Below are 27504 nucleotides of genomic sequence, written 5' to 3' on the forward strand. Positions count from 1 at the left end.
CGCCTTTGTCTCCCGAGTAGCGATGTTTACAGATCGCACCAGGTACTAATTTCTGAGTCGACCTAGGGGAGGCTCAGGACCGGTTCACATAATCCTCATTTGTTTTGGCCATGAACGGGATTCGAACTCGAGTCGCCGGGTTCGTAGCGCAGTGTGCTAACCACTGCACTACCGCTCCCCATATACACACACAACTAAATACACATGCGTACACGCATGTCCTCGTCTTGATACCAAGATCCTGGATGGTCATGTCTATGCGCCGCTTCTCGGTGGCAGCCCCAACAGTCTGGAACGATATCCCTCTGCATATTCGCAGCATCACCGCAATCGCCTCCTTCAAGAGACACTTATAAACTCACCTCTACAATCACGCTTTCGAGCGACTCTGAGCTTGGCTCGGCGCCTCTGAGTTGCGGCCACTACGTCTGCAAATTTGCGCGCGTTATAAATTTAACTATTATTATTATTAAACAGATTCGTTTCGTTTGTACTACGAGTGAATGATGCTCTCTGTGTGGTGGTGCAGGTGGGCCCCGTGCAGGTGAAGCTGGAGCTGGGCCACCGCGCGACGGCACGGCGCCGGCCCACGCCCGAAGGCTTCACGCACGACTGGTGCGTGTCCGTGCGCGGGCCCGACGGCGCCGCCATCAACCACTTTGTGGAGAAGGTTGTGTTCCACCTGCACGAGAGCTTCGCCAAACCCAAGCGAGGTGAGGAGCCTCCCAAGCCCGGCCACCTGAAAAGTGGACTCCCTCAGTCCGAACTCTATAAGCCTTGACTAACTTGCCTGCACTCACTAAACCTGGACTAACTCGGTTTAAATTCTCGAAACCTAAAGCTGTTCTGACTTGGCCTAGGCCAGGCAAAAAAAAATGCTACATTTATGAAAGTAAATCCAGGGCTGTAACCAGGCTCCCCTACCCCTTCCATACTTGCTAAAGCGGCACGAGATGAGAGACTTTTCTATACAATTCCGTGTTAGTTGGGTTCTATAAGCCGAAACTATCTCTGACTGGGCTAACTTTGCCTGGATTCTTAAAACTTGGGCTGACTAAGCCTCGACTATGAAGGTGGTGTTTTCTGGGTTGGGATGCACACGTTGGGCATTTACTGCCTCAACATTTGACCACGCACCGCTGCAAGCATTTTTGGGTGTTGTAGATGTTCCTGGAGACGTCCACAACAGTGCTGGGCGAAAGCGTTCTGAGAGACTAAATATACTCAAACATGCGTCCCAACACAGAGAGCCTTGTGTGTTAAACGAGGCTGCGATGTGTTGAAAAGCCTAGACCATATTAGGCTGGGCAACATTCAGCGTGGACCTCTTTGGACTTGTTTTAACTCAATGGCCTTCACTCTCTTATACCTGTCAACCTATACAGTTTACCCGTATTCTTGTACAAGGAAATTGAGTTTCGAGGTCAATCCGACGTACAGCCGTTTCAATATGGGCACATACATTTTTTTTGTCTATTTGTTTGTGTTTCTCCCTTGTGATAGGACTTTGTCGGATGAACGTTGACATTTATAAGGGGCACGGGGTGACCAATAAGGTCTCACTTGGTCTGTAATAAGATGGGCACTGATAAGGGTTTGACAGCTATGCTCTCGTAACCTCGACCAAGGGTTGGCAGCCTGCGGCTCCAGAGCCGCATGTGGCTCTTTCAAGGACTGCTCCGTGACTTTATTTATTAAGGTCCACGTCTCGCATTCACATGCATTGCGGCGCTTGAATTTTTTTTACCGAATTACAAAAAAATCGCTTGTTACTTTGGTTGTCGAGCCCTAACCTAGACGAGCTCAATCTCTATATTCTCTAATTTTTGCACTGACTTAGCTTCGACTATCTTTTTGTCTGGGATAACAATCGGCCTGAACTCTCTAAGCCTTGATTTGGAAAAAATACTGGATTAGTTTAGTCTGAACGAGCCGAGGCTGTATTAGCTCAGCCTTCAATGCCGAAGTTTGCACTGACTTTAGCTTGGTTACCGCAGCCCTCTTTGCAAACCTACCCCAGAATATCAGCTGGCTCAGCTGAGCGAGTAACAATCAGAAGGTTGCACATGAAAATTGTGGTTGAGGGGTTGACCCAGCCCATCATACCCCCTGGGTTGATACAAAATTAGTTCTGCTTCGTTGTGGAAGTCAACAGTGGTCGTTCAATGGATAGACTCAACCCTTTCCCAGAAATGTTAAATTTCTAAATCTGACTCGGTTGCAATGCACAGAAGATGAGCGCACCGCCTCATTGCTCATTTCAGTAGGAAATCACTTTTACTTTAGACTTTTAGGCTATCGCAAGCTGGACTAGCTAATTCTACGCTCTCAGCCTGGCTTTCCCTGGTCCAGATTTCACAGTTTTAGCTTAGTCTCACCTGCATTCCCTATGAGGTATAGTTTATGATTAACTAGCGAACGCTGGATCGATCCAGCGTGGACTAGTTTTGAGCGGATAGTTGAGCCCTGGTCTTCTTGGGCTCTGCTAGCTTGATGCATTATACAGCCTTTTGTCAATCCACTGCTGGATGAGGGCCTGCTGAAGCCATTTCAGTCACAGGGATCGTTTGACCATACTTCATCATGTTGATCAGAGCAGGTTGGTGTGCATGTTCAAGGGCGGAGAAAGTATTTCTCACACTGATATTCGCCATGGCTGGGAATCGAACTTGTGTTGCCGGGTTCATAGAACAGAATGCAAACCACTACATCTTCACTCCACACACATTTTATTTTAATCACAACTCTCTTTGAATCCAATCGGGTGGTCACATGCACGAGTATGTCTTGAACCACCTTGGCCTGGGCTATGCTATGTTATGACTTCCACAAATAGCACAGATAGCCCTGAGTATCTGCTGGTCTGAGGTAGTTATTGTGATTTATTATGACGCTTGTTTTCCGAAGAAAGCATCACTCAATATTTTTTTTAGAGGGTCCTGTCACAAGTTTCACAAGATGGCAATGTTGCAACGTGTAATCTCAACTGAGCTATTTGCAGATCATTTTTCAGCATTGGAACGTTTGTCCTTACCAGTTAAATTGTATGTCTCTTTAGCTATGGGAAAGAAAAAAAAATTGCGAACCAGGAGGAAAGCCTTGCAGAACATGGGAAGAACATACACACTTCACCACAGAAGGCACCCGAGTCGGCAATCAAACCCAGGATCTCCTTGCCACTGTGCCAACCTACTACCGATATACATTTGTATCTCTTTGCCAGGCCCTGTGCTTGTGGGCAAACAACAAGTAAGGCTGAAGATTTTGATTTAAAGCTTTCGTGACTGCAGGGATTAATATTCTTGGTTCTTTCGGTAAAGTCACGTAGAAGGGAAATAATAAAATAATAAAAATATAAAACAATAAAATTCTCACGACGTTTCGACTGCAACACAAGCAATCATCATCAGGTGTGAAATCCACAGCAAGAAAATTTTTGAAATCCACAGCAAGAAAATTTGTGAAATCCACAGCAAGAAAATTTGCTGTGGATTTCACACCTGATGATGATTGCTTGTGTTGCAGTCGAAACGTCATGAGAATTTTATTGGTTTATATATTTTTTATTTTATTATTTCCCTTCTACGTGACTTTACCGAAAGAACCAAGAATAAGGCTGAAGATGATAGATATAGAATAGTGGAATCTGATGAATGGGTGTGTGGTCATATTTGATAGGTAGATGTGATGAGTGTGCATGATGTCATTCAAGTCTCCTCAGCAGATAGCTAGTCATGGCTACATGCATAGTTTACAGTGAGAAATGACACAAGAAGTATGACTTAGGAATATTTAAATATTAATATTCTCACCGGCTCATTATATTGGACTCGCTTATATAGTGTGTACGCTGTCACTTTGTGTTTCCCGTTAAAAGGTTACCTCTCGCAGCCAGCCCCCGCGTCCATGCATCAACGTCAATCTGATAAATGCCTCGCTGCGTTTGAGAGAAAAAAGAAAAAACCTCCAGCCCTGTTCATTTCCGCTCACCGCTGTTATTAACAGCGCCTCGGCTGCCAAGCTGTGCGCTGCTCTCTCGGCCCCACAAAGCCTGTTACTCGTAAAACTTAACACTAAACTATTTCTATTTTACCAGGTAAGGCCCCACTGAGCTACGTAGCTCTTTTTCAGAAGGTGTGATGAGTGTGCATGATGTCACAATAGATAGCTCAACGAAGTGGCTTACCATGTGGAAATTTATAGAATGTTTCTAAATGCGGAGGGAAAAACCGGAGGGCCCAGAGAAAAATCGAAATGGACATTTATAGGAACCAAATACTCTAAATGCATGTTGAGTCTAAATTTGGAGGGAAAAAACCGCGAGCACCCGGAGTAAAATCCACACGACCACGGGGAGAACATGCAAACTCCAAATATACAGGCGTCAGGGTCGGGACCGGATCCACGACCTCCGGGAAACCAGGCGAGGTAGTTAACTTCTCGCCACCGTGTGTCGCCCCTGATCCTTAAAAACCACCGCGATGGCCTGTTTGGCTCACAGGCCGCTGATGTATTCGCGGTGAATGTTAAATGTTGACATCTTGAAAAAAGAGTTTCACCTCATCGGATTCCTCCAGTCTATAGAAATATTCTTTATTCTGAAATGTTGAAGTCCGTCTTGGTTCCTTCCCATTTACTCAGTGCGGAAGGACGCAGAGGTATGATTGCTCAAGATGGCTCAATGGTTTTTTTTTTATTGTTGCTGTCGTTGATTAGGATGGGGAGGGTATTTTGTGTCGTAGTTTTTTTTTCTTGCACATGTGGTTTCTGATAGAACTTTGTCTTGAAGTTCTGTCCTGTCACACCAATCATTTGCGAGTGGGCAGTCCACTCGTTACTAGGCCACTCAGCAGTATCTAATCGATGGTTTGATGCTTTGTATGTCATAATTCATCAATTCATTTCAATTGATTCTTATGCTCAGTATGAATGCACCGAGTTGTACGAAGGAGAATTGATTATTTAGGATTTATGCAAATTATACGCCCATATTACTTTTAGGCTATAAGAGCAAAACAAATATACAAACAACAAAGAGGAGCAACACAAATGAGATGGTGAATATGTGACGAAAATAATCATTCTTGAATTTTATTTCAACCCTTAAAATTGTAGCAATTCATTACGTTTTCCAGCAGGGTATATTATTACATACCTTTTAAGAGCCGTAGTCTCCTGGTTATTTATGCAGTGAGTTATTACCAAAGCACTGTCTGATGTGAAATTTGATGTTAAAGACCCTGCAATATAACATTAATTAGTCGGACTTATTTTTTTTACCTTGTATTTTAATTAGTCGGACTTATTTTTTTTTCTTTTATTTTTTTTTCTTTACCTACGTGACTTTACCGAAATAACCAAGAGTATGAGTATAGTCGGTTTTAGTGTCTGAATGGACTATGACCAAATCACTTTCATATCTCAGGGGCAGGCCTGAGCATGGATAGTGTTTCTATGAATAACAGGTGCTGTAGGCGGGCAATGCTGTGCTGTACTTCTATGCGTACAGGTTTATGTTTGTCAACTTCACTAACCTGCACTGATCAGCGTGGTGAAGTATGGTCAAATCAAGGCAAACTTAAGTTTATTTTTTTAACCAGGTGAGAACTCGAAAGACACAGGATCACGTATTTGCAATAGTGACCTGGGGCATTAGTCTGCCCGTAGGGGGCCATGGGATTCCCTAATCCTGCAGTAGATTAATAAAAGGGTTGTAAATGTATATGGGAAAGTCACAATTCGAGAGTAAAAAAAACCCCATTAACTTAACAAACTATCCCCTATATAAACGTGGGTTAAGTGTCCGTGAGCCTCCATTGCGCAAGAGATAATTAACCTAAATTGCGGTCTCGGTTCAATCAAAGCCATCGATTGATTGTCATTCATTCGCTTACCTGCCATTGCTAACCCTGTTGTGCTGTGTTGACTGCATTGAGTGCATTTAGCAAGTTTAGGATGTGCCTTTCTCAGTTATCATCGTTGACTTGGCCGAGGCAATCATCCTCACTGCTCTGGTTTCATTCAGGATGACTCGGTTTATTTAAAATTAAAATGTATTGATATCTGTTGAGTCACTTAACATTTTACAAGAATCTAGTTGTTTCTCTTTAACAGCCACACCTTGCATCCTGTAACATTTAGCGCACTGAACTCGACCCGACTCGTAATCCCATGGGTCGCCGATTCAGTTCGGGCCTTCCGGCGCGGCAGGTGATTTAATGGGGGGGCAAGTTTCTTGAATCCTCCCGCCACTTACTCTTTGTTTTTTTCGGTAAAGTCACGTAGGTAATTTTTTTTAAATAAATAAAATCACGACGTTTCGGAGGCAACACAAGCTTCCGTCTTCAGGTGGAACCGTCACAGCAAAATTACTGTAACGGTTCCACCTGAAGATGGAAGCTTGTGTTGCCTCTGAAACGTCGTGATTGAATTTATAAAAAAAAAAATTAACCTACGTGACTTTACCGAAAAAACCAAAGAGTATGAATCCTTGCAGTCACGGAAACTTCAAATCTAGAACCTCCCGCCTCTGTCCACCCGAACATGAGATGTGGGCACACCGCAGTTAGTCGATTGGCAAGTTCGTGTGGTGGGTACTTCCACCTCTTCCAAGATGTCTGGCAAGCATGGAAGAGTAGGCTAAACACCTTGTAGAGGGCCTGTTGTAGTGCTATTTTCAAAATATTATATTTTTGGAAGGATGTAATGTTTACCCATGCTGTTGATTTCCAAACATTTTTTTTCATAAACCACAATTATTCAAAGAAGAATGTGAAATGAAAAACATTAACTTTACCTGGAAATAAATGTTACCTTGAATGGGTACCAGTGGTTACATTTCAGATATCCGAGGGGCTGGGTGAGTGCCAATAAAACATTGGTTCTTTACTTCACAAAAAGCAACCTATTTAGCCAACCATTATTTAAGCGGTTACTCATAAGTTACTTGCTTGCAAGTGTGTGACTTGGAAATTCCACAGTATGGATGGCGAGTTTGTGTGCAGTGGCAGTCTGTTAAAAACGTTAAAGTGGAAATTCTATTTTTTTAGGAACTAATTGTGCAAGAAGTACTGGCTCTGTGCCCTTGTGATCGCCCGGCATGCACTTCCTTCCAGTCTTGCGTTTGCCACTTAAATTCCAACCTCGGCACCTTTTTCTTCTTATTCTTCTTCTGTACGGACGCTGATGTAGATGCAGAGCGACAGCTACAATTTCACGTTCAGGCGGTCAAGCCCCAGAGAACTGCGTTAGGAGCAGCGAGAGTTTTTCGCTGTGATGTCTCCTTCGTATTTGTGGATCGGGCATTGCATCATGAAATCTTGTGTGGTCTGTTCTGGCACCCCAGATAGTGGTATTCTCTTGGTACATCAAATGACCAATAACTGTTTGATATGTTCGGGTTAAAGAGTCGTGTCACAGTGGTTAGCACACGGTTTGTTGAATCTGATTCCTGGCAATGGCTAACACCGGTGTTGGGGGATATCTTTACTGATCCTGGGCACCCTTTCACCAACCTGGACTTACTAACTTGGTGAGGTGTAGGCAAACGACTCCCATTGCCATCCCCCACAGAGATGAGCCCTTCATCCAGCAGTGGTTTCTTAAAAGAAACCAGCAGTCGTTTCTTAAAGAGCTATTATAATATTCGGAATGATTATTTTCAGGACCGCAAGCAAAGATCCAGTGGCAGTTTTATAAGAATTGTGGGTCGTTGTATGCCCATTCGGCACCCAAATTGAAATATTTACCCGTAATTACTGTGCTCCATTTCCATATATTCCAGTGTGGAGCTTGGTGGGATCCTTTTGTCTCGAATCCCAAGGTGCCATGTGTGAAGTGACTGCCCTTCCGCTATGTTTACTTTGACCTTCAGTTCATTAACCCCAGGTGAAAAGTCTTGCGAAGAATTAAACACCGCTGAAAATGTCATCGCCGGCAGAGATTCATGTTGTCCCTTCCGCTTGATCACCGAGCCTCCTCTGCATCTGTGCGTCTCCTGTGTTCTCACTTATCATCTCTCGCTCCATTTCATAGCGAGGTGGGCGCATGAGAAATACTCGTACTTTGGTGCGACGTTCACAAACCGTGTCTGTGCACAGGGAGAAAGGGAGCACAGTTTTAGAAAAATTGGCGCTTTTAACACAAAGGCGTTTTAAGCCACCGCAGAGAAAGAAACACACAACGGGAGATGCACAAAGTGGGGCTCTGCTGCTATGAAAATAAACGGTCGCATTAGCAAAGCAAATAGGACGAGTAAGTAAACATGCAATTAAATTACATGAATGGCTTTTTATTTTTTCTGAGCCGGAGATGGTTGGATTGCGTCGGCGTGTTGCCGTGGCTACGGACGTGCATCGGTGCTGTTTTTGCCGTCCGTCTTGACTGTTCTACGGCTGAATGCGTCGTTGCCTGATGCATTTAAATTCTCGGGTGTTCAAAATAATTAGCTGGCCGTGAATGACGGCTAAATGAATGAGACACAAGCACACGGTTGTGGCTTTGTCTCCAGGGAAACGGCACTCCCAAAAAATCCCCTTCCCATTACAAAAAATAATTGTAACCTTTAAAGAGAAATATATTGAATAGTGGCCATCGCTAATGCATTTTGGCTTGGCGCATTTTGCCTGCTTTTGCGCAACTGTGTTCTGAGTGGACGTGCATCAGTAAACACGTGTTTGCGTGGGTGCACGTGTGCGTTCTGTATCCGTCTGTCAATCTCATGAACAGTGTGCCGGGAACCCCCTTACAAGGTGGAAGAATCGGGCTACGCTGGCTTCATACTTCCCATCGAAGTCTACTTCAAGAACAAGGTATGACACAGATGGAAATACTAATAATAACTTCCAACGAGCAACCACGTCTCCGCTCGTATTCCCAAGTGAAATCGGCACACGTTTTTCACGCGTGGGATGGTTACCTCCCAGCAACGCGAACCAGCGGAAGTTATGCCAGTTGTCGTGAATCTGGACAAACGTACGCCTTCTGTGATCAGAAAAAGCGCTTCTGCACCCGCTGATCGACGAGAGTGCTTCTTGCTTTCACCTCAGAAGCGCTTCCCGGTGAACCAGGGCTGCGGCTCCAAGTGTTCGTGAAGCAAGGAACGCCACTGTGTGGATAAGCGACTGCAGCACTGTCTGCGTTCAGCTCACGTTCTTGTGTAATTTGCACTCGCCGGGTAATTGCTGGTTTTGCCTTGCGGAATGCATGCGTGGTTTAGCCACGGTCTTATGCAGCCTCGTTGCGGTGTGTGAGCCCTAGTGCATCGTGATTTCAAATTAACAGCCGCAACGTCTTGAGGGTTGTGTTTGCGATCGTGCCTTAGATCTGTCGCTCGAGCCCCAGGTATTTTGTCGCGTGCTTCGGCCAATAATTGGCCCATTCATTAATCCCCTTGAATCAATCCACAGCCTGGTCGTTGATCAAACCCTCATCCGTAGCGGTCCATCCATCAAGCTCGGGCAGCCCGTTCTTTCATCACTCACATCCATCCGTGTGCAATCATCCGTCCGTCGCGTGTACGGCAAATTCCTCCTTTAATTAATCTATCAGGCGTCCATCTGTGTGACAATGCTTCCACCCTAGGTGCATCCATCTTCTGGCTCCAGTCGTCCATAGCGCATCATTTGGCTGCCCTTATAAATCAGCCCTTGAACGTGTCACGTATTTCCCTGTCCTCTGTCTGTATGTCTCTTGGTGTCATCGACCGCCAGTTAGAAGTGCCATTCATTCATTATTTTATATCAAGTCAGGTGAGAGAGCCCATTGAAAATAATCCTCTCTTTCAGTGGAGTCCTATGTATGGGCAATAACAAAGGTATACCCTTTGCTTAAATACACTCAAATATTGTAAGCAGGAATAACAAATATAAAGGAACAGAAGTCAATATTTCAGTAAAATATATTTTGTACATGAGGTGTAGGACATTATTCAAAGCACTGAAATTCATATTGATCAAGCAACAAGTACATTGCCCATTAAAGTCTGTCGACCAAAGGAGAGTTTTTAATCATAGAAGGGATGCAATATTCCATTTACAAAAAACATTTTGGTCGAAATAACTTTTGACGTAGAACATAGCACCCTGATGGAGGCATGTGTTACACCTAAATGGTTTAAATGTGTAAGTGATAAACTCGATAAAACAATAATTTACAGCCTGTTGTAAATCCACTGCTGGATGAGGGTCTCCCCACACTGTCAGTCATGGAGCTTGTCTAACCATACTTCACCTCGCTGATCAATTCAATTTAGTGAAGCCATAGCCCGACATCAAGCTCGGGTCACTAGGTTTATATCGCATAGCACTATCCACTGCGCCACCACCCAAACTTTGACAAACTCTGCTGTGATGTCTAAGACAAACTTAGGCTTGTGCATTCGAAACTACGAAAGAATATCCTTAGGCCTGTGCATATGTTCATCGGTCCGTCACTTCATTCGTCCGTTGTCCATCCGTCCTGACCCTTGCGCGAGAATGCGTCGGTGTTGAGCGCACCCTGACCCTTGACCGCATGATTTACCAACAGGAGGAACCGCGAAAGGTCAAGTTTGACTATGACCTCTTCCTACACCTGGAGGGGCAGCCACCCGTGAATCACCTGCGCTGCGAGAAGCTCACGTTCAGCAACCCGCCCAGTGACTTCCGCAGGCGACTGCTCAAGGCTGGCGGGGTGAGTGAGCGGAGCGGCTGGTCGTCTCTGACCAGTGTTGATTTAATCAGCTGTGTGTTAATTCCAGAATCGAATTTTTTTTTTTTATCCTGGAGAAAGCCGACGAGCTAAGAAGCTCTGTTTTTTACAGATGTCCAGTTGGATTTAGTCACAGGCTTCGTCTGGTTGTTGACACCCTGTGGAGTATAAGTCGTGTGTGTATGCACGTATGTTGAACTTCTTTCGCACCCTACGTAGCCAACTCGGAGGTGTAGGGGACGGACAACAAACTAAACTCTTAAGTTTTTTTGGTAAAGTCACGTAGGTAAAAATAATGATAATAGAAATAAAATAATAAGTCACGACGTTTCGGAGGCAACACAAGTCTCCGTCATCAGGTGGGACTGTCACGAGTGTGATTCCTTGCAGTCACGAAAGCTTCAAATCTAGAAACAAACTAAACACAAAAAGCAGTTTTTAGTCTGTGGATTTAATTGAGTCAATCAATCAAGGCAGTCGATCATTTGTCCACTTTTGGCATGAGGGCACCCCAATATCAGGTCAGCCAACCAGTCGGCTCTTTTAAAATCTGTATATATACAATAAATGACCAAATTTAGGTATTCCTCAATGCACCTCTGATTCGCACGTTTGGCTACGTACGGTACGATGGAAGTTAAGCATACGTACAAATATAATACTACTAAACTGTCTCTGTCTTCATTCAAACCCATTAATTTCGTCTCATCACAGCAGTCGTAGCCATCGTCATTCGTGACGATTTTCGTCCGCTCCTCGTCACATCGTTCACTAAACCAAAACATCACTTTGGTGACGAATATTTTCAAAACTAATTTCGCCCACGAAATTAACACTGCCTACGGGGGGGTGCGGGGGGGGGGTTTACCCCCTTGCATGCCGACGACCGATGATGTGTCTTTCAGCTCCTTTTGGGAGGCAAATGTGGCCTAAGGAAATCTCACAGCCTCGCAGTTGATCAATATCTTCTGCTTACAGTATTATTATTATTGGGTGATCTAAATTTAGAAGTAATCAAATAATCACGTTAATTTTCAGTGCTGTAATGAATTATTGGACCGCTCGTGCATTCATCATTGCCCTGCCATTACTAAATCACTCCGTTGAATCTGTGTTCTAAGAAATTTAAATTGTGCACACGAACGCACGCTGTGTACACACACAACAACAAAAAATATTTACCCATCCGACCTCGTTAGAGACTAGTGGGACAAGTGCTGTTTGTAAGAACCTTCTAAAGCCCTGCCACCTTTGTGTCCCCATTGGTCATGTTTATACACTGCTTTAGGTTTCTGATTTACGACAGAAATTTACCCAGGGGGAGATTCAGAAAGACACCATGTGCCACGGATTTTTGCCATGGCCAGCAATCCAACTCGGTGTTCTGCATTTGTAGCCACCACTTCCAATAAAAAAACACACACACGCACATATGTAGTAGGTTCAATTTAGACGCACACTCAACTTGGAGGCAACACTATATATTAACACATAACAACCAACGTGAACACTATATACAGGGTGGAGACCACCGTTCCTAATATCACTAACACTCGGGGAGTACTACACAGCGTGGCCAGGGCAGGTGACGGGCTGCCTGGTCACGAACGACGATCGGAGACTCGAGGACCGCTGATGGAATCTTTATCCCAGGGTTGAACAGCCCGGCGCTCTGTTCACACCCCGCTTATAACTCCCGTGGTGTGGCCAGCCCCATCCCAGGCCACGCCCCCCTTCTCGATCCTCCGGGAAGGTCCGGGCCCCCAATCACGTGACCCCCAAGCTCCCCCCTGGGGCCCCTAGCCCCTCCTTTGTACGGTCACGTGTCCTGTTGGGTTCACGGCCTGACATGACCTCCGTGACACCCGCCTACAGCACCCATACCGAGCCAACACAGTCGTGACGTCATATGTTCCTACGCTCGTACAATCCCGACACAGTGATGTCGTATGTCACTCCACAAACAAACATGGACCCTTAATTATCATTCAGACTGTCTTATCGACAGACCTGTTCTTCACCTGAGGACGGCTGCTTGCATTGTGGTCAAAACGTCGTGAGAATTATTTTATTATGTTTAATTTTTATTATTTTATTATTTCCATTCTACGTGACTTTACCGAAAGAACCAAGAAGATGAGTCCCTTAATTAGTTTAGTGCCAGTTGTTCTCTCGTGGCAGTTTGGCCAAGGGTGAGCCAACAAATAAAGTGACACTGTTCAGAATGCATTTTCACAATTTTTGAAGTTGTAGATGAAACTGAAATCCATCAAATGTATATGATTTCGTATCTTGCACATGACATCAGAGGCGTTAACATCACACTTGTGTCTTTTTGTTGACTTTGTGTTCATCTAGTAGTGCATAGAACATAAACTAATTAAATATCTTCATTCTTATTCACCTAATTCAACGTAGGCATCGTGAGCTTAAGCATCCATGCATCTTTCGATTTAAAGCTTTCGTGACTGAAGGGATTCATCTTCTTGGTTCTTTCGGTAAAGTCACGTAGAAGGGAAATAATAAAATATTTTTTATTATAAAATGTATTTTAAAATCTTTTTTTATTATAAAATTTATTTTATTATTTCCCTTCTACGTGACTTTACCGAAAGAACCAAGAAGATCAATCCATGCATCGTTATTGGCTAAACATGCATTTGTACTGCAGACAGCGTGCTTGGATATTTCCCCCGATATTACGTGGCGTTTAACTATTAAAATAATTCCAGTTGCACGGAATAAGTGTAAGCTGGTCCAGCTAACCCTTGTTTTTTGAGGGCCAAGTGATACATGAAGATGACAGGACATTCCAGTCACCTACCAAACCTTACAGCCCATGTTATTTAAATTAAAATGTGGTATTCGGGGCATTCTCATAGTGCAAGGCTATCGTGGAGGGGATATACTCCACAAACGTAGTCTGTAGTAGCTTTGCATTGGAGGGCAATGTTGCTATGCGTATTCGTAATCAGGATTTTCTGGTAATTTTCCATGATGCCTGCACTAGGATGCCATTCAGTATGCATATGGAAAATTTTAATTGTGAGTTTTCTTTGATCACACCCTCCTCTAACTTTGTTACTCTTGCTGTAGAATTCAACTGCTGAAAATATTCTGATTTGTTAATATTTACATGTTGCTCAGGATCCCCACTTATTTGCGTATACAGGCAGTCCACAGGCAGTCCCCGAGATATCAATGTCCGACTTACGAACGTCCTCACTTACGAACGAACCAATTTAAGATGTTATTATTTTTTATTTTCTTGGAATTTCTCTTACTTGATACAGCAATCATGCTGTGACGGTTCCACCTGAAGACGGAAGCTTGTGTTGCCTCCGAAACGTCGTGATTTAAAAAAAAAATTCTTTTACTTTTATTAATTAGAATTTTTTACCTACGTGACTTTACCGAAAAAACCTAAGAATATGAATCCTTGCAGTCACGAAAGCTTCAAATCTAGAATTATTTTAAACTGTCCAACTTGCGAACGTTCGGTCGTACTGACGAACCGAACCGCGGAACTATTTTGTTTGGCGGAGCAATCCTCCGCGAGATGTGATTAGTCCCAGCATCCCGCGCCATGCATGCACGCCCCTTGCTTCAAGCAAGCCAGCATCAGGACTCAAGGTTCGTGAAATAAAACAGAATTTTTTTTTGTACTTTTCATGCAACTTTATTTTATGTTTTACCAGCTGTACTACCTGGCTTCGCCCGAGACTTGGATCCACCATGCCCGGCCGCTTTTGTCTCCCAAGTGGTGATGTTCACAAACCACGGCAGTTACTTGTCTGAGGCTAAGTCGACCTAGGGGAGGCCCAGGACCGGTTTAAATAATCGTCACCGGTGGTGGTGGCCGTGAGCGGGAATCGAACTCGGGTCGCCGGGTTCGTAGCGCAGCGCGCGAATCGCTACGCAGTCCCCCCCCCACACACAAAGATAAAGACAAAATCCCCCGTGTAGCCCATAGGGGCAAGTGCTGTTAGCGAGCACCTATGAAGGCCGGCACGGCACACGAGGGGGTGGGTGACAGCAGCACGCCCGGCCGCCTTTGTCTCCCCAGTGACAATGTTCACACACCACAGCAGTTACTCGTTTGAGGCTGAGTCGACCTAGGGGAGGCCCCGGAGCGGTAGAAATAATCGTCACCGGTAGTGGCCGTGAGCGGGAATCGAACTCGGATCGCCGGGTTCGTAGCGCAGCGCGCTAACCACTACACTACAATGCGTTGCGCTTCCACGTGTGCGGGTCACGTGACAGATTTGACGTCACAGCTCTATTGCCGTTCAAAGAATATAAGCATTATTGAGCTTCCCCCCCCCCCCCCAACAAAAAAAGTGTATTTTTATAATTTTTGCAGGTGTACAGTCTGGAAAGTACCCACATGGAAAATTTGCAGCTTGTTGCATGTCGGGAAGTACGCTAAACATTTTGAACAGACACACACATTCACAACTTTGCCTTATATGTGGAGATTTACTATACAGTATTTATAGTTTTGCCAAATAATTTTAAAATCTTGATTATTATTCGAGAAAATATATTTTATATATATAGCATCTCAGTGCATGATGCTGTGTGGGACAGTAGGCATACTTATTTTATAGAGAGAAAGAGACAGTCATAAGCAGAAGAAAAAAGGATGGTCTTGAACCTGGACTTGAACAAGGACTAGGGAGTCAATAGCACAGATGCTTGGGTGAAGGAACTTCCAGACTAAACGGGCAGCAGAGGATACTAGGCACGTATCAGGCACGAGTCTTGAAATAAAAATATTCATCTATGAAATGAATGTTTACATCCTAGTCGGGAGTGGTGAATTTCACACGCTTGATTCATTGGCATGTATCCTGAGCATAATAATCTGTTTTCATCCATAAATCAAGTCGACGTCACATCCCTCAGTTTTTGTCATCGGTAATCCGAACGAGACCATCCACTCGCTGGGCTTGATGACCCAATCTTATACACGGGATGGCTGAAACCCGGATTCAAACCCGGAATACTTGTAGTTCCCTCTCGGTGGCTTTGACAGTCTTCGAAACCACCCGGCCAGTTATATCCGAGTTATTTTAATACGTCGGCACTAAGTTTCCTTTCGCATGCATCATCGCGTGCGGGGTTAGACAGTTGTGTGGGAACCCGGCGGGATTTTCCCCACCGACATTTGTGGCGACGGCGGCGCGTGGTCATGCAGTGCGAGTACACGCGCGTCTTTTTTTTTTCCACGTTGTTTTCGGCCAACGAGCGCTTTGCTCCGTACCCTTTTACTTTTCCCCCCGAGTTCCACGTGGACGTACCCGCACCACGTGGCACAGGGAGCTCAGCCAGCGCGCGCACACATGCGCGCAGTCACACGCATCTGCTCGACCGTTAATCATTCACGGGTTATGTTGACGGTCCGCACGGCTGGCAGTACTCGGTGCAGATGATAGACACGTTCGATGTAATGTAAGTACGCCGTACACACTAAACCTTTTAGTTTTTGTTGATTGACGTGTTTTCAAAAGTGCGCCGAGTTTATATTTGCTTCATATGCAGATTGAGACGTATTTGTATGTGTGTGCGTGTGTGTCTTTTTTCGAACACACTTACTGTTATTGCTTTGTGGACTCACCGAGGCTTATTGTGTTGAAAGCTTAAGGCCTAGCGTGAAACTCGTTTAAGTCGCCGAGTATTCGAGAAGGGATATGCTGTCGTGTGAATGTCATTTCTCGTATCATCTTACAGTAATATGGTGTATGCACATATATAGTCTGATTAGAAAACTGTATACAGCTGTGTTTTAAAGCGTGATTAATTTACTTATCGCACAATATGTTAATGCTGGTAAGCCCTTCTCGTAACTCTTGTACTACACGTAGTGGCATTCTCACCTGTTAAATGTATGGACTTAAATATATATCATGTTCTGTTTTTAAAGCCCAGCCGAAAATATTTAAATACACGAGTGTGCTATGTCTATATTGTATATACATCACTTCGGCCCAATCAGTGTGTGTCTGCGTATACCATTCATTTTATGTGTGTTGAATGTCTGCTACCCTGACAGACAAGCGTATGGTGACATTTATTGTGAGACTTGCCGTCAAAAGAGTGGTATTCTAGAACTGTTCCACTGATTGTCACAAAGGACTTTTGAGATGTGGGCAAAGTTGCTTTGTTTAATCGAGTGACAGCTCACATTGTAGTCCTTTAGAAAATTACTCCTCTGTTAAAAAGACCAGTCTGTGCTACAATTTTAAATCGTTGCAAAGTACAACGTACGGAGGAAACAGAAAAGTAAAAGCGGTGCAGGACACGCCATTATAAAAGATGACGGTTGATGGTTAATGATAATGACGGATTGGCAGCCAGGGGATGGAATTGAAGAGTTGGAGTGATGAAATAGACTTGTGTGTATGTGCCAGGTGGATTGTTGCATCCGGAAAGTGGGAGATTACAATGGGTTGGGCAGTTTTTCGTGCAGCAGTGGATTAATTACTCATAGCCGACGATGATAAACTCTTCAGTGTGGTTGTGCTTTATTTGGCTTTAGCACCCAGACTTGACATGGCTAATTAACGTAATTGAAATGCTATTTATTTATCCCACAAAAGCCTCACTTGGCGTCAAGACTCTTTGCTGGCGTGCCCCGCTTTGGAACGTTTGGCCAGTTTCTTTTTTAATCCTTTATATTAAGTTTGCTTGCTTGCGCGCTTACGACCGTGCAAATCTTTCGGTCGTTTTTTAACCCACTTCCCGTGATCCAATCGAGCTGACATTTTCCACACACTCGTTGTGCGTGACAATTAATTTTCGTGAAAATTTTTTCCAAAATGTTACACTTTTTAGGAAAAAATAAATTATATTTAATTACCAATTGCTTAATGGTGGCAGGCAATCATCTGACCCATAGGTGGCAGCCATCTCAAGCCAGAGGATGAGAGGACTCTAGCCGCCACGCATATAAAGGATTTATAGTGAAAAACTTTGTTTTTACGGGTTAATTTTTAAGGAGTGCTTTTGCACGAGGGAATAATCCGGAGTACCCTGAGAAAAGCCCCACCATGTGTGCAACGGGAGCAAAACTTTGAAGGTTCACCACAAACCTATTCACGAACCAACTTGCTGTACAGCCATATGCCGGCTACCTTGCAGCTCATTTTGGGGTTCTTTAGATGCACAAAGATCTCTGTGTGAGCCACCAACCCTGGCTCCAAAACGTTGTATTTACAGCCCTGATATGCGCTACTGTTTTCCAGTGGTCACATCTGGGAGACCCATACAGCCAATAATGTGTTTGCTCCAAAAAAAGATGAATTATTGATCCCTTTATCTAATAAGATGTTCGATGTCTTGTATAAGGTCATGCAAGAGTCTTGTGATGTGTAAACCAAAGACATCATGCTGGATATCTTGAACCCAGGGCAGCATCCTAGAGCTAAGAATGTACAGTATAATGAAAATAATACTTCATTTTATGAGGAATCGTTACCAAGTGTCTAAGATTCTATTTCAGCAGGGCACTGCTCGAGATGTTTGAACTACATTTTAAGTGTTTTTTTTTGCTTGGGAGAGTGTTTCAAAGATCAAGGAAAAAACCCATACTCTACGGCAGTGGTTTTCAACCCTTCAGAACCCACGGGATATTGCCAACCCACAAAAAACATTTCGCAGACCGCCGTACAGTTAATAACGTTGGTGTTTTATAAAAAAAAGAATCGTGTTTGCAACGGCTCCGCGAACCATTTCGCACAGCCTTGCGGAACCACAAGGTTGGGAACCACTGCTGTGGCCAGGTCGCTTCTGAAAAATGACTAATAGCTCAGTGGGCTTTACCTGGTAAAATGAAAATAGTTTTAGCTTATTTAGAGTTATTTGCTTACATTTCCTGCACTTTGCACTCCGATCGTTTTTTTGTATCATTTGCTGTTGTAAATTTCTGACCCGCCCCTACTGGACATTTGTGAAAAATAGCTTCATAGCTCATCGGATTTCTGCAGGATGAATAAAGATTCAAGATTATAATTCTGCGTTATACCCACGCGGGTTATGGTAGTGAAAACCGGGCCAGATGGCTTAGCGGGTAGAACGAGCAGCTCGTGATTTGGAATGATGCGAGTTCACATCATGTTTTGGGGGTTGAATTGGCCCATCCATTCCTCTTGGGTAAGTAAGATAAGTACATCTCTGTGGTGAAGTCAACAGTGGTTATCTGGATAAACACTCGTACCTGCCATAGCAATGTGGAACTTCCAGCACCGTCTCAGAGCTGTATAGCAGGACATAAACACAGCCTCTGCTCATTTGATATTATTTTGATGGTAGTGAATGTTAATGTTTTTACAGAAACCAAAAGTAATAGAAATATTTTTCGAGGTGGCCTAGGCATCTCAACACTACAATGGCATACTCTTAGGTTTTTTCGGTAAAGTCACTTTACTGAAAAAACCTAAGAGTATGAATCATTGCAGTCACGAAAGCTTCAAATCTAGAACTACAGTGGCACTGCTGAGAACCTACGCTTGAATATGTGCAGCCATCCGTTATTAAAAACAGGTCACAGGTGCAATGATTTGATGGGCTCAGCCTGGTCAACAATGACTGCACCAAAAACCATCGCATTACAATTTGGTATTAAACTTAATTGATCTAAATTCGATCGCTGAGAATTAAAAATATTGACCATTTTTCTCTGGCAGGATGGATGAAAAAGTTCTGCCCGCCCACCCCCAGTGTGGATATGAATCACAAGATGCGATCTCAGAAGCAGTTCTGTAATATTTACTTCTGCGGGCCGTTGCCCAACATCGGGCGATGCACTGCTCTGATTCTCCCTCTCACGGCATAATGCTGTTAACACAGCCAGAATGAAAATGAGGACAAAAATACGAGCAAAAATCCCCAAGTGTTTACATTATGAGACCTCATTTACCAGTTGCAAAATATAGTAATAGGTTTTTACCCTTTCAACTGGTACAAAAACTGACACCTTTATACAAGGGATCATGTTTGCAATAACCACAACACAATCAACTTCAAGGACAGTGCATATCATTATCATCATCAGAGTTGTTTCTTTTTGTTTGCATTTTGACTGCTTGTGTTGTGATTATTGCAAACATGATCCCTTGTATAAAGGTGTCAGTTTTTGTACTAGTTGAAAGGGTAAAACCCTATTACTAAATCCCCAAGTGATTGAATCGGACCGATAACCCCAGATGTGAAAAGACTGTCCCACTGGTATTTCCTGCAGATGATGGTGTCACCTGACGGCATGGCAGTGCTCTCTGCACCTCCCGAGGTGCCGTCATCCAGCCACCTGGAACACAGGAAGCCTCCCGCCTCGCTGCATGTCAAGGTACCAATCGTGGTTTCCTGGTCAAGGTTCTGGCCAAGTTGAGGGTTAGAGTTAGCGAGAGGTGAGCACTGTTGGACAGTTGAGTCAGCGACTTCGAGCTGGTATGTAATTATTCTTCTGATTGGAGACTAGCGATGAATGAGTTTCATGGCCTGGAACTGAACCCATGTGTCACGTTCGTCATAATGCAGTGCATGCACCCGGCGCATGCCATAGCTGCTGGGCATATAATGACTTGTCCTACGCTAATCAATGACTTGTCAGATTTAGGGCCACGGTTGAATTGAATCATTGATCTCTTTTGTTTGAACTGTCTGTCGCCCCTCTGTACTGTATGTCTACTGTATGCCTTCTCTTGTCTCTCTGCTGCCCGGTCTCCTCTGTACTGCGTCGTCTTTTTTCTCTTGATGCTTGTGTAGCAGTTGTGTCCCGTCTGCCTTTAAGAGTTGGCCATACACGTCGATGTAGGACCCCCAGTGCTTGGGCAATTGTCGGTGCCGGTTGTGGCTGCGTACCCGCTAGTCTGTGGTTTTCCGTGCTTTTGAATCGTTCTCTCGCTAAGCAAGTAGAAAGGATACTGTGCTTGCTACAAATATATATTTATTATTTTTGTTTACACTGCTTGCCTTGTTTGTACAGTCTCGTTTGGTCTGTTCTCAATTCCATGGTCTATTTAGTTGGTGCTGTCTCGTTTGTGCCAGTTGCTGTTCATGCTTGTTAGCTCTCAAGCTGTTTCTGTACTGTCTCGTTTGTATCATTTGTACTATGTGTATTGTTTCTCTATTTCGATTTAAAGCTTTCGTGACTGCAGGGATTCATCTTCTTGGTTCTTTCGGTAAAGTCACGTAGAAGGGAAATAATAAAATACACATTTTTTTACATTTTATTATGTTTAAATTAAACATTTATTATGTTTTTTTTTCCCTTCTACGTGACTTTACCGAAAGAACCAAGAAGATGTTTCTCTATTGTCTGTCTCATTTGTTGTGTGCTCATTGTTTTGCTCTAGCTCGTACCTCCTACTGCCTTGTTTCTTCCACCATTACCCTAAAGGATGGATGTGCGTAGATTAAAACATAATATATATGCTTGCTCACACGATTCAATCTGTTAGCGTGAGTGCAAGGATTTATTTGGTTTACAATTCATTGGTTAATTGTTCTACTGTAACTTCCAGAATATATATTTTATTTACTTGTGGTTATCCTAGTAATTGTAGAGAAAAAGGATTGTTCATGTGGTCACAACATGATTATTGTGGTTATCCACTAATCTCCCTCTCTCCCAATTACTGCAAGTATTTGCCCTTCATTTGGTGGTGATAATGTATGTAATTACATTACGAATTGTGTCATTAAATAACCCATCAAGCAAACCCATTATTAGCTGCAGTTGTAATGTTTAATTGAGGTTCTCAGTTATGTTAAATGTTTACGTGGCATCAAGAAAGTTTTCTGATGTTATAATATCTGGAGTTGAGTTTGTATATTGGGAGTTTGGGTTTGTGTAATTATTCAAAAGTAATTAGTGATGTTGTTGATGTTAATTGAAAATAGGCAAGCAAGTGTCATTGGCAATTCGCAAGATATCTATATTGCTTGTAATTCACTTAAGTTATATCCCATGCAAATGTGTTGGCAGTGCTAGTTTAAAATAATACATATCGAATTGCAAAGATCATTAAATTCTGAATACATAGGAGCAGTTCTGTTATGGGCTGTATTATACTGTACTTTTTAGTACCTTGCAGAATCAGATCACGAATCTCACTGGGCTGTCGTGCGGTTAAACCAAGTTGCTAATACGCACGTCTCTCCGTCTTCTCTCTCACTCTTGAAGGATTTCAGCAAGCCGATCGCTTCCCTGAAACCGCCCAAGCCCTTCAAGGGCCACAAGGAGAAGCCATCGGAGAGCAAGGATTACAAAGCGCCAGCCCCCAGCGATGGCCCCTCCAGGGAAAGCGCCAAGAAGGCGGCAACCGCCAGGCTGCACAAGCCCCGGGACGAGCCGCAGCCGCCACCCCCGGTCACTCCGCTGCCCAAAGCCCCCTCCAAGGAGCCCAAGGCCTTGTCGAAGAGGGACCGGTCGGACGTCAGCGAAGTGGCGGAACCGACGCCCGTCGCCGCGGAGAGCCGCGAGCCAAAGCCGGCGCCAAAGCGCTCGCGCACGACCCTCGACGACAAACTGGACGCGAAGAGAGCGAAGAAGCCGCCCACGGACGTGTCGTCCAGGCAGTGGGCATCAGTCTCGTCCTCGTCCTCTTCTTCCTCGTCGTCGTCATCTTCCTCCGCTTCGTCTGCCTCCGCTGTTACTGTCCCAGCTGCTACCGCCTCTGCCTCCGCCGCCGCTGCGGAGAAGGCGGTGCCCAAGGAGAGGCCCTCGAAGGGTGGAGACATGGATGGCGTGCGGGCGAAGGGTAAGATGACGGCGGCGGCACCGGCAGCGCCGGCGGCAGCGCCGGCGGCAGTCCCGGTGGCAGTACCGGCGGCCATTGCGCCGGTTCCCGCCGAGGAGCGAGCGCGGGACAAGACGTGGCGCAAGAAACACGAGGATGTGGGCCCGGCCAGCAAACCGCACGGCAAATCGCACAGCAGGCTCAGAGACAAGACGGCGCCGGCAGACAGGGAGCCGCCCGCGGAGCGGATATCCAAGGCCAAGGACAAACTGAATTCCACTGCCGCCGCCGCCGCCACCACGACCACCGCCGCAGCCATCTCTGACCGACAGCAACCAGACAGAGGCGTTCCCAAGGACAGAGATGGCAGGGTGGAGGTGACGCCAAACGCCAAGGCTCATAGGAAGGCGGACAAGGAGGTGGTGGTGACGGAGAGGAAGGTGGCGCCGCCGGTGGTGGTGCCGCCGGCACTGTCGCCGCCGGGCGACGTGCTGGACCCAGGAGACTCGGACGACGAGCTGTCGCTAGCGACCGACGTGAGTGGCTGAATGCGCTGGACGCTTACCGGTTCACTTGCTTGGGCCCCCAGGTGGCTGCCAGAAGATGGTCCGTAGTGCAGTGGGTGTTTTTTATTACGTCTGTGTGCGCAGCTCTTGAGTGTTACCCCCTCGCGTGGCTGGGTGTTCTTCAGTTATTCGTGTTTCCTCCCGCAAGCCATGCCCGTTCATGGACCTGGCCAAACATCCCTATGAAAGACCTTTCTGAAAATTAGATAAACGATGCAATTTAAATGAATTGTAGCTATTATTGTTTAGGAGCTCATTAATGTGTCATTGTTGGGTTTATTATGGGAATTGAACGGTGCCTTAAATAATGATACTCATTTAGATAACTTTGTAACAATGGGTTGAATTGGCTGATTAGAAACAGATATGAAATGACAGATTGGCTTCGGTGTTTTCCGGTAAGCTAAAGCACTCTGCCTCTGCATTACACAGGTAGCCTACGTTACTAAATATGCTATTAGTCTTAAGATCTATTACAGTACGGAGTAGTCAGGAATGCGACAGTAAAATAATAGTTTATTACCCAGCAAATGTTGATCTTGATTACGTAGAGTGCAACTGTCAATTGCCATGAAACAACACATCATTTCACTGAAGCCCAAGTGACATAATATCTCTCCGTCCATCTTCGAAACACCTTGTGCTCCTCACATTTCTATTGACAGAGCCAAACATGTTGATTGATATTGCACACCTCGCTTTGATCCAGACAAACGTTTAAATTAAGAGGCCAGGGGGGGCGGGGGGGGGGTAGCAGGTCGAGAGGTCATGGGGTGGTGTGAGTACGTGGCAGAGCGAAAATAATGATACATTTTTTGTATAAAAGCGTTTAAAAAAAAAACGTAATGAAAAGTGGCCCCCTAAATTTTGACTGAATTTATATCTCAGGTGCTGGAGTATGAGTATCTGTCATCCATCTGTGACATGCAAAGTGAAGTGGCTTCCAAGTCTGGGTCATGCTGCCCTGGTGGTGGAAAGGAAATACTGGCTCTCTCGATCGGTCGTAAGCGCAGCTTTGATAACCGTTTAAAGTCTACAAAGTTTGTGGGAAAGAGTAAATCCCACGTCCCTCACTGCGCTGTGCAGCCTCGGGTTTTGAGAATTCAAAGGGGAGCAGAAAAAACTCGTCGAAAGGACCGAAAGGAATAGCCTGCACGAAATGAGTTTCGTTTGAATATTTATTTACTTGGTGTCATTTATATTTTTCATGTCTGGTGTGCATGAATTGGTATATGTATGTATGTTTAACTTGTTTTGCACTTATGTAGCCAACCATGCCAATCATATGCTGAACAGTTAAGAGTTGGAGTAATTGCTACAATGTCTGCTCATCTGTGTTTTATCATACGATAGGGAACACAAAAATACGCCGTAATATTGGCAATGAGTTTGGATAACTTATTTGCGAGAGCATCAAGCTTCGGGCCGCCAACTGCTCTGGATTTTTCCAGGATCGTCCTCTTTTCAAGATAGCTGGCCTGAGAAATCTGCAAGTCTTCCCGGAGACGTTTAAGATTAGAAGTTCCAGTCTTTGTCCCGTACGTGTTCATGCATCAGCCACGACAATTTATTTACCTGTCATTCTTCCCAATTCCAACATCGATATATTCTTATATCCATGATAAGTCCCAGTTAGTTTGTACGTAATCACACTGCCGACGTTAAAGGCATTCATTCAAATATTGTTTGTGGTCGACTCATCCCACCATCAACAATCCACCAGGGTGGATAAATTAGGTACCATCCGGTCATCGTCTTTCATATGGCTGGACGAATAGGATGGTTGACCTGGCCGAACGGAAGCACTTTCACCGCTAGTTGCAAAAGTTTGTGGTTCTATTCCGACAGGCTGCCCTGGTTAATAGCGATGGTGTATTAAGCATAAAATACACGCTGCCTGCTTCACAATGTCGCAGATGATCACAGCGATTAGGTACTACGCGCACGTATGACGGTATTACTGAGAGCATGAAAGTAATGCTGAGTGTGCTGTGCCGTCATGCCGAGTGAGTGTCGTGCTGAAGCGGGCGTGATGCGGTAATGCTAACCCGCGTCTTGTGTAGTAATACAGAGTGTTGTAGTAACACAGAGTGAGCGTTGCGTAGTAACAGAGTCTTGTGTAGTAACACGAGTCTTGTGTAGTAACACAGTCTTGTGTAGTAACACAGAGTGTTGTAGTAACACAGAGTGAGCGTTGTGTAGTAACACAGAGTCTTGTGTAGTAATACAGAGTGTTGTAGTAACACAGAGTGAGCGTTGTGTAGTAACACAGAGTCTTGTGTAGTAACACAGAGTGCTGTGTAGTAACACAGAGTGAGTGTTGTGTAGTAACACAGAGTGAGTGTTGTGTAGTAACACAGTCTTGTGTAGTAACACAGAGTGAGTGCTGTGTAGTAACACAGAGTGAGTGTTGTGTAGTATACATAGTGAGTGTTGTGTAGTAACACAGAGTGAGTGTTGTGTAGTAACACAGTCTTGTGTAGTAACACAGAGTGAGTGTTGTGTAGTAACACAGAGTGAGTGTTGTGTAGTAACACAGTCTTGTGTAGTAACACAGAGTGAGTGCTGTGTAGTAACACAGAGTGAGTGTTGTGTAGTAACGCAGAGTGGATTTCACACCTGATGACGATTGCTTGTGTTGCAGTCGAAACGTCGTGAGAATTTGTATTGTTTTTTGTATTGTATTTATATTATTTTATTATTTCCCTTCTACGTGACTTTACCGAAAGAGCCAAGAATATAGAGTGAGTGTTGTGTAGTAACACAGAGTGAGTGCTGTGTATTAACACAGTGAGTGTTGTGGTGTAATTCTCACCGTTGTTTTGTAGGAAAGGCCTGCGAGCGTAGCCAGTGGCGCGTCCTCCATATCGCATGGAGCTGCTCCTGAACCAGGTAAAACCGCACCTTGTTTGCTACCCTACTTGGATCAATGGAGACATCATCTTCCCTAGCCAACTTGCGCTGGGAATGTTTTGTTGAACATTGATTTTCGTTTGCGCAATGTTTTATATTGCTCATGTTGGCGCAGTTGTGTTTGCCACGTTTGCTATTTATTTATTTATTTTAGTGTTTGTCGTTGCGGTAACCCACGTCACTTTTCTCGTACCTTGAGTTCTCACCTGCTTAAACAAAATAAACTTCATCCGTACATCTGCATACACCTACGTATATCCGTATACACTTGCAAATACGTATGTATATGTTTAATACGTATGAATATACCCTCGTCATCTACATATATCTGTCTGCAGCGGATATACCCGCATATACCTAAATATTCCTACACGCATCAAAATACACTTAGATGCACCTACCTCCGTCTATGTAGATCTCACACTGCATGAACGTACCTGACCACATACCTGCAATATACGGACACATACATGCCGCCTGCATACACCGCACGAAAGTCCCCGCACACAGAAATCACAATATACCTACCCACACGCGACTGTGCCTTCATATGGGTGCCGGCAGAGGCGAGATGTTAACAACCTCGCCTGGTATACAGGAGGTCATGGGTTCGATCCTGACCCTGACGACTGTATATTTGGAGTTTGCATGTTCTCCCCGTGGTCGCGTGGATTTTTCTCTGGGCCCTCCGGTTTTTCCCTCCGCATTTAGAAACATGCTCTAAATTTCCACATGATAAGCCACTTCGTTGAGCAACCTTTTGTGGCCAGGCTGCTCAGTGGGCCTTACATGGTAAAATCTATATACTCGCATACACTTTACGTCTCATATCCATACTTGTTCATACACCGACCCGCATATACAATGTTGAAATCGGTAAACGCTCGTCTTTAATAACTGTAGCTCAATGGACAAATGTAATTTCCTTTCTGGCGATAAACGCCTCAATTTCCTTTCAGCCCTTTTATATTTTTGTTATCACGAAACGTACAAGTTGGATTTCTTAAATTGCCTCCTCCCACTGCGTTCACACGACTCTCTCTTGCCTCAGTTCACCGTCCACTGCCCACAGTCACCCTCGGATATCCTGCTTGTATATGTATGTACGTTGAACTTCTTTCGCACCGAATGTAACCAACCGCGATAATCGGAGGTGTGGGGGAAGGACAACAAAACTACTAAACACAAAAATCAGTTCTAAAGATATTAGTTTTCAATCTAGATGATGATTAAAAGTGCATATAGCTCAAGTGGTTTCCTAATATCGGAAGGCAGAGCGTTCCAGACGGCCGCAGAAGCGCATCTGAAAGTGCGCGAGGCAGTGACCGTCTTTGTTCGATGGTTTGCCAAAAAACGCTGCCCTATCATCCTCCCCCCCCCTCCACCTATCGCCCTCCGTCCACCCCAATTTCAGCCCAGTCGGAGCGTTCGTTTCCGGAGCCACTCAGCGTCAGCCCCAGCGAGGACGAACAGGAGCCGCCCTCCGCGCCTAAAAGTTCCAGGTACCACTGCCCACGACCATCGCAATCCATCCACTCTGTGCGTTCCAGGGAAACCCGTGCCAGGCAAGCTGTTGGGCAAGTGAAATGGCCAAG

At 44.7% G+C, this 27504-nt stretch overlaps 1 protein-coding gene across 1 annotated transcript in view; it reads left to right on the forward strand.

Annotated features, from left to right (window-relative positions):
• Window positions 1-27504, forward strand: part of LOC133354110 (protein AF-9-like) — a 47024-nt gene that overhangs the window by 4405 nt on the left and 15115 nt on the right. The window contains exons 2-8 of the mRNA XM_061570695.1: window positions 530-713; window positions 8728-8810; window positions 10528-10671; window positions 19931-20035; window positions 21875-22966; window positions 25825-25888; window positions 27324-27411. Of these exons, the coding sequence (XP_061426679.1) occupies window positions 530-713; window positions 8728-8810; window positions 10528-10671; window positions 19931-20035; window positions 21875-22966; window positions 25825-25888; window positions 27324-27411 (1760 nt within the window). The remainder of the gene's footprint in view (window positions 1-529; window positions 714-8727; window positions 8811-10527; window positions 10672-19930; window positions 20036-21874; window positions 22967-25824; window positions 25889-27323; window positions 27412-27504) is intronic.

This window comes from Lethenteron reissneri, chromosome 46 (assembly GCF_015708825.2).
Source record: "Lethenteron reissneri isolate LAM-NWPU_2019-01 chromosome 46, ASM1570882v1, whole genome shotgun sequence".
Taxonomy (NCBI): Eukaryota; Metazoa; Chordata; class Hyperoartia; order Petromyzontiformes; family Petromyzontidae; genus Lethenteron; species Lethenteron reissneri.